This window comes from Malaclemys terrapin, chromosome 3, assembly GCF_027887155.1.
Source record: "Malaclemys terrapin pileata isolate rMalTer1 chromosome 3, rMalTer1.hap1, whole genome shotgun sequence".
Taxonomy (NCBI): domain Eukaryota; kingdom Metazoa; phylum Chordata; order Testudines; family Emydidae; genus Malaclemys; species Malaclemys terrapin.
In genome coordinates, this window is record NC_071507.1 from 16608619 (window position 1) to 16621896 (window position 13278).

General features: G+C 42.2%; 1 protein-coding gene across 1 annotated transcript in view; it reads left to right on the top strand.

Moving 5' to 3' along the window:
* ACTR2 (actin related protein 2) overlaps positions 1-13278 on the top strand; it is a 45266-nt gene that overhangs the window by 17509 nt on the left and 14479 nt on the right. Inside the window, exon 3 of the mRNA XM_054021961.1 lies at positions 2342-2557. Coding sequence (XP_053877936.1) covers positions 2342-2557 — 216 coding nt within the window. The remainder of the gene's footprint in view (positions 1-2341; positions 2558-13278) is intronic.

A 13278-nucleotide genomic window follows, 5' to 3' on the forward strand; every position in this document is an offset into this window, starting at 1 on the left:
CACTCACACTGGATAAAATTCCATCAGCATATAAAAGATCTTGCTTCTCAGAAAAGATACAAAGACACTAGTATATCAATAGCATATTGTGAATAAAACTGAGATGTCTGCCACTAAACTAATGGAAACAAGTTAATCACAGACAGAAATGGCTTCTGAGAAGAACAGCAATGTCGTTGTAAGTGTTAGCTTGGCCCTAACTACACTAATTCAGAACACTAGCAGCAATACATATAAAGCACAAAAGAGATGCATGTATTGTGTACTTAAAATAATTTGAGGATTTCCTTTAGGCCTTTTCTGACTCTCTTGCTTCTACCTTCTTTCTTCACCTTTCTTGACCTGTTGAAGTAGAATAACAAAAAGATGGTAAGTGAGGTGCCCCTGTACTGTTTGTTTTCCATGCTTTATGGAACGTAGTAGCTGTTGCATTATTTTGATGCTTTTTAATGTTTTGTCTTGTCCCACATTTTACATTTGATTACTTATTTTAAACTTTGTTCATTGCTTTGATTTAGTAGCAACGAATTCCATAAGAATTTTGTATATTGCTTCTGATTGGACATGACTGTAGTTATGTGCAGATGCAAGAATAATTCATTTTTCTATAAGATCAACATGAATTTAATGTTAACATTAGAAAATGCTTTATCTAACATAACAAAATAATGAAGATAGGAAAAGATCATGGCTTTTCCTTGACCTTGTCCTGTTCTGAGGTATACACCATGCACAGAACAGATTTCAGATGGTTCTACTTTAACTAGCGATTTGTTAAATAAAATCAGAATTTTATGAATTTGTTGTGATAGAACTGATGTTGTCACGTGGCTACTTAGTGGTGTGTTTGTTGGAGTGAGTTTAGCAAATTATGATCTTCCTAAAGTTTAGGGGTTTAGGTTTATAATTTTTACATAAATAGTCCATTCTATGAAAACTGTTTTATAAAACTAAGAAAACTGATTAGGGGACTCAAATTAAAAATCATGTAATAAAATTATTTCTTTACCAGTTACTAGTAACTTCTTAGATTATTAAAACTAAAAATAATTTAAAAGTTCCAGTTTGCTTTTCATTATGTCTTTTTCTTGTTTCTTAGCTTAAACAGAGAATCTGAGTCACCTTCACCTCTCAGTGGCACAGTGGTTGGGTTGTAAACTCTGCAGTAGACTATTTGGTCAAAAGCAACCATTTCATTGTACTTAAATGTTATAATAATGGAAACACTTATTATTTTGCTAGATTGTAGAAATCCAATCTTTAAAAAGAGGATATATTTTAATTCATTTATTTAAATATGGTGGTAAATCAGGCATTAAGGCTCCTCTGGAAGAAGATGGGCTGTAGTGGGAAGCAAAGGTAACATTTTATTGTACCCACTTGCTTCAGGAAATACCTGTGGAAAAGGAGTTTTCTTATATAATCAATTTAGAAATGGACTATATGAGTCACAACTGGGTAATATGTGTATTAAAATATCATACTGGGGTAGGTTTTTTTGTTTTGTTTTTTGATGCAGAATAAATGGGATTTATATCAGTTATCTGTCTACCCTCTTAAAACTTTACGGGCGTAGGTTTAGTTAAACCACTTTTTATTTTAATGTTTAGTGTGGTACTTCCAGTCCCTTATTTTCTTTTGCTACTTGTTCTGTATGCTTATGCAGCTCTCATTATTCCTGTTTTGGGAATGTGCACAGAAACTTACAGCATGCATGGAAAATTTTTCTGCCAACCCCACCTACTATCTTTTATGTGTTTTTTCACATCTCAACCTATTCAAGTGAGTATTTGATGAAGTAATTTTGGAGATCTCAATGAATAAAAGTTTATACATACACCTCTATCCCGATATAACACGACCCGATATAACACGAATTCGGATATAACGCGGTAATGCAGTGCTCCAGGAGGGCGGGGCTGCGCACTCCGGCGGATCAAAGCAAGTTCAATATAACGCGGTTTCACCTATAATGCAATAAGATTTTTTGGCTCCCGAGGACAGCGTTATATCGGGGTAGAGGTGTACTAAGGTTTATTTACTGTTCCACCGTGACAAAGTGCAGGGTAGCTTCTTACTAAGGTAAGTTTGATTTAAGGTTATGAAGTCTTCCAAATATGGATTGTCTTAAAAGATCTAGTATGGGTCTCAGCCAGATTAAATATTTTGTGCAGTAAAGCCTACTTTTTATACATAAAAACTGATTTCAGGGCATGGGCCATTAAGTACATATAATCAGATGCAAATTGGAATATCTTTTATTCTTAACATCAAAAACTGCTAAAGAATAATGAAAATTCTTGTAAACTGACATACAAACTTCAATACTGTAACTTTATAGGATCTTATGGTTGGTGATGAAGCAAGTGAATTACGCTCAATGCTGGAAGTTAACTACCCAATGGAGAATGGCATAGTCCGGAACTGGGATGATATGAAGCACCTCTGGGACTACACATTTGGACCAGAAAAACTTAACCTCGACACGAAAAACTGTAAAATACTACTCACAGAGCCTCCCATGAACCCAACGAAAAACAGGGAGAAGATTGTAGAGGTATGTTTCTTGACTTGAATAAGGATAACCTATTTGTGGAGAGCAGGAATTGATGATGGCAGGCACTAAATTTTGTCTAAGAGGTCACTGCTTTTTTAAAATGTAAGATAACCCCTCAAGGCAACATTCTTCCTCGCAGAAAATGCGAGAATTGTTCACAGCCTAGAATAGTCACCTTCCTAGTTTATTCAAGGGCAAACGAGCCTACTTAGCCCTAAAGTCTAAACAGACTAGCAGTCCCATGCAAGCTTCTGTACCGGGAAACCACTGATTCAGGCACTGAAGTTCAAATATTCCTGCATGTCCCATCCCCATTGACACAATAAGGTGAGCTGATGGCTAATACATAGGAAAGGTCTTCCAAAACCCAATTAATCTTCCTTCACCTCCCTTTCTCAATGACTTAATCTTGCAGTATTCTGAGTAGACCAAATCAAGCAAAGCACTAAAGTTCATGCTTATCTTTAAGCATGTGAACAGTCCCATTGACTACTGGATATTGGATTAGTGCCAGAGTTCTCGGCACTTCTCAGGATCAAGCCCTAAATGAATTTGACTCCAACTGGGAGATTAGCAGAGTTTACAAGGGAAATTAAGGTGGTGGCTTGGAAGCAAGGAGTGGTTTACCAGGCAGAGTGCATAGTGTTGCTGTAGGCACCTGGGACATACTAAGAAAGAGTTGATTATTGCCAGCAAATCCCCGCTGCCCTCCAAATCTGTGATAGGTTCTGGGGACTATTTAATGACAGCCTTTCTAGGATGGAGGTCCTGCAACTAGCTGTTGGGTGCCACAGTGCTGTCTGGTGTGGGTGAGGTCTTAGAGGGTATGTCTACACTGCAATTCAACACCATAGTTGGTCTGTACCAGCTGACTCGGGCTCGAGGTATGCGGCCATTTAATTGTGGTGTAGACAATCCAGCTCTGGCTGCAGCCTGAGGTCTGGGACCCTCCCACCTCGCAGGATCCTAGAGCCTGGCCTCCAGCCTGAAACCAGATGTCTACACAGTTTTGAAAAGGTAGTAATGTGAGAACAACATAAAATGTGTTGACGTTCTGTCACTTTATTACTCCAGCATCATAGACCTCTGTTAATGTAAATATTCAGTGTAGTTTCAAATGTGGCAGAGAATACCTCGGTAATAACCTCTTCTTTCAGAGACTTTGCTGCAGGAATAAATTGATTATTAAAAAGGTGATATTTTAACTGAAAACTTTCAAAGACTCTGTAGAACATTAGTGTTAACGGATATGAAACTAGAGGTTTCGGTGAGGAGTGAGCTCATTAGCATTAGATGATGTCATCTCCTAATGCTATGTAAAGCAACATTAGCTAGTAATGTCTGCCTTATCAGGTACATTCATGACTGACTGACTACTATGGTACAATAGACAGACTGAACAGTTCTAACAAATATATGGCTGCCTTCGTGGCATGAATGATTGAATTTCCCCATCAGGTTTCTCGGCCATTCAGAAATCTATCAAGGTGTGGTTGTTTTTTGTTTTTCTAACTTATCCAAAGACTCTCTTGTGATGATTCTAGTACAAAATTATCTTGTTCAAGCTCACCATAACTTCTGAAGTGTGTTTTCTATAGTCTGTTGTTTCATAGAATTCATTGGAGGGGAAATTACAGTACTTTATTATGCCAATTCAGAGAATGTAAACCTTAAATATGAGCAAGGGAATTAAGAATTTTTTTGTGTGTGGCGCATTCCAGCCTTTTTATATAAAAACCTTTATAGTTTTTTGAGTGAAGTAAAAACGTTAGTTCTTTTAATGCCTCAGCTTTTTTACTGGATCACAGCATGATAAAATCAAATCTTTCTAGTTTTAAAAGGTAATGTTATAGAAAAGAATCAAAACTTTATCCAATTTTTTTCTATTTTTGAAGCTAGAATGAGAGGTCAACCCAAGATCAGATGAAAGACTTGAGTTAAGAGTTTCATAATATGTAACGAAGCTGTAATAATTCTGGTATATTTATCATGAAATCCTTGGTGCAATGCAACAAATTGCTTCTTAAAGAAATGATTAATTGAAATTAGTTTTTATGAATAGTCATTTTGACCATGTGCACTAAACGTATCCTGATAAATCCTAACAGTTATTTTAGTCTGCCTGGCTTTTGTTAGGGCTAGTCTACACTGGCAACACTAAAGCGCTGCCGTGGTTTGTTTCAGAACATACCTAAAGAGAGACAATTTCAGCTTCGCTCTTCAGTGTAATTAGCTTTATAAGTGTCTTGGTGTAACTTTTGTCTCAACCTCTGCGTATCCATTAAATTCTCACACCTGTAACATCCCCTCTCAGGAACAGCCCAATTGTCTACCTTTCTGTGGTGTATTCTGTGGTGGTGGTAGAAGAATTCTCTGGCATTGTCACCCCATACAACTCCATTGTTTAGTATTCTGGATCATTCTCTTTTTCTAGCTTCCAATGCTTTATGGTTGGGCTCCTGTCATTCTTGGAGAAAGACATTGGACTGGCAACAAAACAATAACTTTAATAGAAGCAAAGATTTATTTTGAGAAGAATATTCTTGTCGCTATTTGGCCATCAGATTTGTCAAATGTGGTGTGTGCCATTCATGTGGCGAGACTGCAATTATAGATGTCAAACAAAATAAGTTTAAAATGTCTGAAATAAGCATAGCTAAAAACAGAAACCTTATGTGTTTAATGCAAAAAGTATATCTTTCCAGTAATATCAGGAATATAGTGGAACGTGCGAATGCAGTAACTAATCCTGTATGCATATTCTGGTTATGGGCAGATAGAAGTTGTTACATACCTTTCTTGCATTACAATTTTGGTTCATTTTATGAGCAATAGAATTCATACAGTTTGGGAACAGCAGTAATTCTATGTCAGTTGAGGTCTAGAAGCTCAGATAGTTTCTTGTTTTGCTTGCTGTTCTTTCCCACGCTCCCTTTTGAGGTAGAACACTATTTCTGCCTTGTAACTTACTAAACTGCTGTGTTTGTGCGCATTAGATCATGGCAACTACAGAACCTTACCCCTAATTTGTGGTATCTTGCACACACCTGAATGTGCAAGGTGAGTAGGGATTCTACCAAACTGCCTTCCACGTCACTTAGTTTTTTTAAGAACCCTACAGCAAGGTGCTCCACAGCCTGATCTTGGTACATTTCGTACTCCTTGATTTCTGTCTTCCTATATATCACGCTCATGCAAATGTTTTGGGAAAATGTATGCTGGTCTTTCCAGTATTTTTTGCAGTGTACTTGGGTTAGCAGGCTTTGGATAGTTAATTTTTAACCTGTCAAGATCTCTGCAGCCATTCCTAAATATGCTGGTATTAATTTATTTTTAAAATCCAACTAAGTGTCACAGCGTTATCCCATTGCAGAATTAGCCTAGTTACTGTTAAAAAATGAGGCCAGTAAAAGTAAATTTTCCTCAGTTCCTTTCTTTGTAGTCAAGTATCAGAGGGGTAGCCATGTTAGTCTGAATCTGTAAAAAGCAACAGAGGGTCCTGTGGCACCTTTGAGACTAACAGAAGTACTGGGAGCATAAGCTTTCGTGGGTAAGAACCTCACTTCTTGCATCTGAAGAAGTGAGGTTCTTACCCACGAAAGCTTATGCTCCCAGTACTTCTGTTAGTCTCAAAGGTGCCACAGGACCCTCTGTTGCTTTTTTCTTTGTAGTGTTGACCCTGTGAGGGATGTGTGTTGAGTTGTTCTGGGGTTTTTTGAGGTTTTTTTTTGTTAATTGGGGTCTGTAACTCATGGAATCTTTTACTCTCATATACAATAGAACAGCAGTAGTATGGTTTGGGGGGAGATTTTTGAAAGCACAAATGGCAGTTAAGCACCTAGCTGCCATTTATGCCTTTTGAAAATTGAGAAAGTAAAATCTGGGAAGAGAAGTCAAATGGGACTTCAGTAGAGTCTGTAGAGGGGTTGTTAATGTTAGAGACTTAATAGGAGGAGGAGAAAACATGGTACAGTACTTTATATGGGAGAAATCTGAAGGCTTATAGGGTAGAACCTCAGAGTTACGAACACCTTGAGAATGGAGGTTGTTCGTAACTCTGAACAAAACATTACGGTTGTTCTTTCAAAAGTTTACAACTGAACATTGACTTAATACAGCTTTGAAACATTCCACTATGCAGAAGAAAAATGCTGCTTTTTATTTTTTTAGTAGTTTACGTTTAATACAGTATTGTACTGTGTCTGCTTCTCCTCCCCTCCCCCCTTGTCTCTGCTGCTTCCTGATTGTGTGCTTCCGGTTCCAGTTGAGGTGTGCGGTTCATTGGCCAGTTCGTAACTCTGGTATTCATAACTCTGAGGTTCTACTGTATGCCAGAGAGTGGTGGGGGCAGGGGAAAGAAAATACACTTTCAAAAAGAAGGCCCCCTTAATTTCAAACTTGTTTTAAAACATTTAGACATATTTTGCAGATCACTAAAAGTATGCCCAATTCTTCAGCAAAAAAGCTGTGACATATGATTGTAGGTCTTAACCTGCCAAGGAACAAATTTGTGAAACTGGCCAGTGTTTTAAATCGAGCAATGTTAACAGCAGACTTTTTGAAACAGTGCCAATGAGAAGTTGGAAAAAGTCAGTGCTTGATTCATTTAGATATTTTAAGAGAAGTGAAATGTCATCTTTTCTTGGAGCTGTTTGTTTTAAATAGCTGTCAGAGCATTTCTGGTTTAACCAGTCTGTAATGCTAAAAGCTACTGAATTCTTATCAGTTTTTTCTGCTCTGGTAAAAGCATATTGAGACAAGGGGAAGTGGTCACTCACTTGTGACTCATGGCTGTAATAAACTGCGTGTTTTGTTCACTCAGCCTTTCTTGCCTTTGCTGTAAACTTGTCAAAGAACTACTCTGTGAAGCACTGTCCTACAGTCTTTGGAGTCTGTTTCTTTAAATAGTCAAATTGTATTTAAAATTATAAGCTAAAGGCAAATTAGCAATAAACTATGTAATTGTATTTTAATGGTTAAGGAGAGCTAGAGCACAGGATAAGAACTCTTTTTGATATTTAACTTGTGTAAGTTTTGATGCGTGCTGTTTCTTAGAACAATACACATTTGCAAGGTATAATTAAATATTGTGGTTATTTAGCCGTACCATTTCAACTGTGGCTGACTTTAACAAATTGCTTTTTTAAATCCAGGAAGTCTGTGTCATTTATACTTGCCTATAGCAGCCGGATGTTAATGTGTTTGAAAGAAAAGTTACCTTTACTTTGTATTATATGCAGTATACATTTTTCTTAAAATCTTATATAATTTAAGAATTCTTAGCAAGGCCTCAGAAATTTACATTATTATTTTTAAATAGGAATTTTTGGGTTCTTTTTATTTGCTGTCTGGTTTTTCAGGCTTGAGGATACATTTGCATACATTTTCAAAATTTTCTTCACAACCATACACTTTTTTAAATAATGAAACTTGAGAATCTTATGCAATCTCTTCATTCCAGCAGCTGGTGCTTTAAGAAAAACACCAAATATTGAGAGACTGATGATAAAATCGTGAGTTGGCCACACTGTTGTCCATTCTATCTTCACCAAGAACAGGGAACAGGAAGGCAAAGCTGTATAAAATAGCTTGTGATACTGACTCCAATGCCCACAATTGGTGCTGTGTATAGATTTATTGTAAGGAGCTGGCCCTATTCCTTGCATTTCAGCCCTATGTTTTATTTCTGTGTATCGCACAATAGAACAGTTGAAGGAATGAGTCAAATAGACCTTGGCAACAGAAAAAAAGTTAGTCGAGCTTCAGAAAGTGACAGGAATGTACACCTTTAACAAACAGTACGTTCCATGCCCTGAAGAAGAGTTCCGTGTAAGCTCAAAAGCTTGTCTTTTACCAACAGAAGTTGATCTAATTAAAGATATTACCTCACCCATGTTGTCTCTCTGACTTCATTCCAAAGTCAAATTGCAGTAATGAAGTACACTTCTAGCCTGATATAACGTGACCCGATATAACACGAATGCGGATATAACGCGGTAAAGCAGTGCTCCGGGGGGGGCTGCACACTCCAGTGGATCAAAGCAAGTTCGATATAACGCAGTTTCACCTATAATACGGTAAGATTTTTTTGGCTCCGAGGACAGCGTTGTATCAGGGTAGAGGTGTACATGGCTGCCTCCCACTCCTCAATTAGGTGTGGTTGTTTTTTGTTTGTTTGTTTTGAAAAACAGTTCAGTTTACGGAAAAAGTGGTGTGTGGGTTTTATTTACAAGCATTAAACCCTCCTCTTTCTCCCTCCCCTTTCCCCCCATTAAATTAATGTGGAATGTCTTTATTAACTTAGGGCATGGCTACACTTGCGAGTTAGAGCGCACTGGGCTGCTTTCATGGGTTCTAACTCACAACCCGGCCACACTGGCAAGGCACGTAGAGCGCTCTGACTCCGCGGCTAGACCGCTCCTGGTACTCCACCTCGGCGAGTGGAATAACGTTTGATGCGCCCCCGCTGGAGCGCCGCGGTGCCATTGTGGACACCCTGGTCTGTTAATGCGCTCTGATCGGCCTCCAGAAGTGTCCCACAATGCCTGTTCTAGCCACTCTGTCATCAGTTTGAACTCTACTGCCCTGCCCTCAGGTGAGTGCTTGCTCATGTCCATTCCACGTTGAGTGCTCCCAGTCCTTCTGACCCCATTAGGTCAGCCACCAGCTTCGTCGTCCTCTAGCACGAGAGAGCATGTGCTCCAAGCTCCTTCCTTACACTAGGCCCTCCGGCTCCTTCTAGAGGCAAACCCACTCTTCTGTCCTCTGTGAGGTCATCCCCAGCCCACCACCAGTCACCGGATCCTCAGTACCAATTGGAGGCAGCGAGAGGTACCATTTCCCATGGACGCCTAGAGAGGATTCTTAATCTGAGGGAACCCTGTGTTCAACGTAAGGGCCCCCCGTTGTACATGCTGCCAGACCTCGGTATACTCCCGCCGGCCCCCCTCCCCCCCGCTGGTATCCGCGAGAACAGTGGCCATTCTGGAATCCTTGGTGCTTTCCCCCAGTACCAGGTCCACCTTCCCACCGTTTCTACTCAGTTACTTCTGAGAGGCGGACTCCCACTCCTCCACAACCAGCACCAGACCACAACTCCAGTACCAACCCCAGTACTGATTTACAGCACGTGGCTCTTATGGAGGTTATTCAGGCTGAAGAAGAGGAAGAAGTCTCTCCTCCAGTACAGGCCTCTTCCTTTTCCTCCCCAGATGAGGCCATCTCTGGGCCGAGCAGCTCACTTCCCCAAGATGACTTTAGGGTTCATCAGGAGCTTCTAAAGCGGATAGCAGCTAACTTGGGGCTTGAGATTGAGGAGCTCAAAGAATCATCTCACAGCCTTATTGACGTTCTGGCTGCCGCAGCTTCATCTAAAGTGGCCTTACCCATTAATGAGGCAGTGATGGGTCCAGTCAGAGCCTTGTGGCAGACTTCATCTTCTCTGCCCCCCTCCCCCCCCCCATGTCCCCACTTTGAAGAGGGCAGAGAACAAATATTGTGTGCCAGCCATGGGTATGAGTATCTGTACTCTGACCCCGCTCTGGGCCGCTTGTTATATTGATGGCTAACGAAAGGGACAGATGCCAGTTGAGTGGTACCCTGAAACAGAAGAACACACAGAAACTTGATCTGTTTGGGAGGAAAGTTTATTCGACAGGTAGTCTACAACTACATATCTCAAACCAGCAAGCCTTACTACAATTTGTGGGACTCCCTGTCCAAATTTAAGGACTTCAGGCCCCAAGACTGAAGGCAGGAATTCTCAGCCCTCTTAGAAGAGAGAGAGAATGAGCACCTCTCCAAGCAGCACCGGACACAGCAGATGAGGTGGCCAGGACAAAGGCCTCCTCTGTCACCATAAGATAATGCTCTTGGCTTCAGTCTTCGGGACTCCCTCAGGAGGTCCAGTCTATCCAATGGACCTCCATTTTGAAGGCTCCTCACTATTTTCAGAGCAGATGGACACAAGACTATGTAGCCTGAAGGATTCAAAGTCTACCCTCAGGATCCTAGGCCTCTATGCTTCATCTACTTCAAGAAAGCACTTAAAGCCTCAACAGCTGCCACGCTTCTTGGCTCCGCCTCTGAGACAGGATCCCTATAAGAGAAAAAGGAGAGGTTATAAGCACCATCAGCTGCTTCCGTTCACCTCAACCTTCCTGCTGGGGTCTCATAGGTACTTTGGTGGCCCCAAGCAGGCCTTCTCATTAGCAACTCCTTCCCCAGGAGGTGCAGAACTTCCTACTGATGGGGGCCGTGGAGGAAGTACCTTGAAACTTGAGAGGGAGGGGGTTTTACTCCCATTATTTCCTAACCTCAAAGGGGGCCTTTGTCTGATCTTGGACCTGCGTCGTCTCAACAGATGTCTCAAGAAACTGAGGTTATGCATGGTCTCCCTGGCCTTCATCATTCTCTCTCTGGCTCCAGGGGACTGTACACCGCCCTCGACTTGAACACTTACTTTCACATTTCTGTCTTCCATGGCCACAGAAGAATTCTCAGGTTTATTGTAAACCAGACTCATTATCAATTCACCGCTCTTCCCTTCTGCCTGTTCACTGTCCCTTGGGTTTTCATGAAGTGCATGGCAATGATAGCTGCCTTCCTCAGACAGTGAACCATTCAGGTCTACCTGTACCGTGATGACTGAGTAATCCAGGGTCATACAGAGGCTCGAGTAAATAACAGCATCAGCCCCGTTCCAAGCCACCTTTCAAGTGCTGGGCCTAGTTGTAAATGAGCAAAAATTGACTCTTATTCCAGTTCAGAGAACAGAATTTGTTGGGGCAGTGCTCGACTCGACCCAAGCCAGAGCCTTTCTTCCGGAGGCCCGATTACAGACTGTTAGACCTGATATGCAAGGGCATCGTCCAGTCAAGCAGGACAGCCTGGGTTTGCCACAAGCTACTGGGACACATGGCCGCGTGCAAATACATGGTCCGGCATGCAACACTACACTGCAGGCCCCTGCAGATATGGCTAGTTTTAGTTTATTCTCCGAACAGATACTACTTGGGCTACTCGGTGCTTACTGTTCAAACCCTGGTCCTCACCTCCCCCGGCTGGTGGAAGGATCCAAGGTTTGTGACAATGGGAGTCCCCTTTGTTGCACCCCAACCATCGGTGTCCCTAGCCTTGGACACGCCAGACCTAGGTTGGGGAGCCCACCGTGACAGCCTCAGGACTCAAGGCCTGTGGTCCCAGGAAGAACTCTTCCTGCACATAAACATCAGGGAGCTCAGAGCAATCCACTTAGCTTGCCAAGTGTTCTTTTCCCAGATCACAGGCAAGGTCATGCAAGTTCTGATGGACAACATTGTGGCCATGTTCTACTTCAACAAGTAGGGAGGAGCTCATTCCTCCTCCCTGTGTCAGGAGGCCGTCCGTCTTTGGGACTTCTGCATGAAGCACTCCATCCACCTTGAGGCTTCCCATCTTCCGGGACCCTGGAATGCACTGGTGGATCACCTCAGCAGATCCTTCTCCTCTCATCAGGAGTGGTCCCTTCACCCAGAGGTCACCAGGTTTATCTTCCAAAGGTGGGTGTCTCCCCAGGTGGACCTCCTTTGCGACCAAGCAGAACAGGAAATGCCAGCAGTTTTGCTCACTGAGAGGGCACAGCCCAGGCTCCCTCTCAGATGTCATCCTGTTTCCTTGAACAGAACTTCTATTCTATGCATTCTCCCAGTTCATCTCGTTCACAAGATCCTTCTGACAATCAAACTGGTTATTCTTATAGCCGACACTGATTCGGCATGCTGCTAGATCTGTCAGTAGCAACCTCACTTCTGCTCCCACTCTGCCCGGACCTGATTTCTCAAGCCCATGGTTGGTTACTCCACCTGAACCTCAGCTCCCTTCACCTAATTGCATGAATGTTAAATGGCTGAACCTGGAGGAGCAGGCCTGTTTGGAACAAGTTCGACAGGTCTTGCTGGGTAGTAGGAAGCCATCCACTAGGGCTACCTGCCTCGCCAAATGGAAGTGTTTCTCAATATGGGTGTCTCAATGAGACCTCTTTCTGACTCAGTCTTCCCTTCAGTCTATTCTGGATTATTCGTTCCATCTTAAGCAATAGGATCTAGCCCTCGTGTCTGTCAAGGTGCATTTAGCAGCAACTTTGGCCTTCCCACCCAGAGGTGAACTGCAGATCAGTGTTCTCTCATGAAATGTCAGTCCACTTTCTTAAAGGGCTGTCATTTTATTCTCCGGTCCGCAAGCCGATTTTTCCCCCCCTCCCCCCCATGGAATTTAATCCTGGTTCCGTTGAGGCTGACAAGTCTCCCTTTGAACTGCTGGCATAGTGCCCTTTAAAATCAAAGCCCTTACATCAGAGCAACCATACACCGTGTTCCTCAAGGACACGGTCCAATTGCACCCCCACCCGATCTTCCTGCCAAAGGTGGTTTTGCAGTTCCATAGCAACTAGGCCATTTTCCTGCCATTCTTCTTTCTGAAGCCTCTCAAGAATTCAGAAGAGCAGCGGCATCACTCATTGGTTGTTAGGCGTGCCCTCGCCTTCTGCATCGAGAGGACTAAACCCTTTCACAGACCCATGTAACTCTTTGTGGCAGTAGCAGAAAGGATGAAAGGCCTACCAGCGTCAGCCCAGACTCTCATCCTGGATAACCTTCTCTATTTGGGCATGCTGTGAGCAGGCAGATGTCCCACCTCCAGCCATCGTGATCGCTCACTCCATGAGAGCTCAGGCCTCTTCAGCA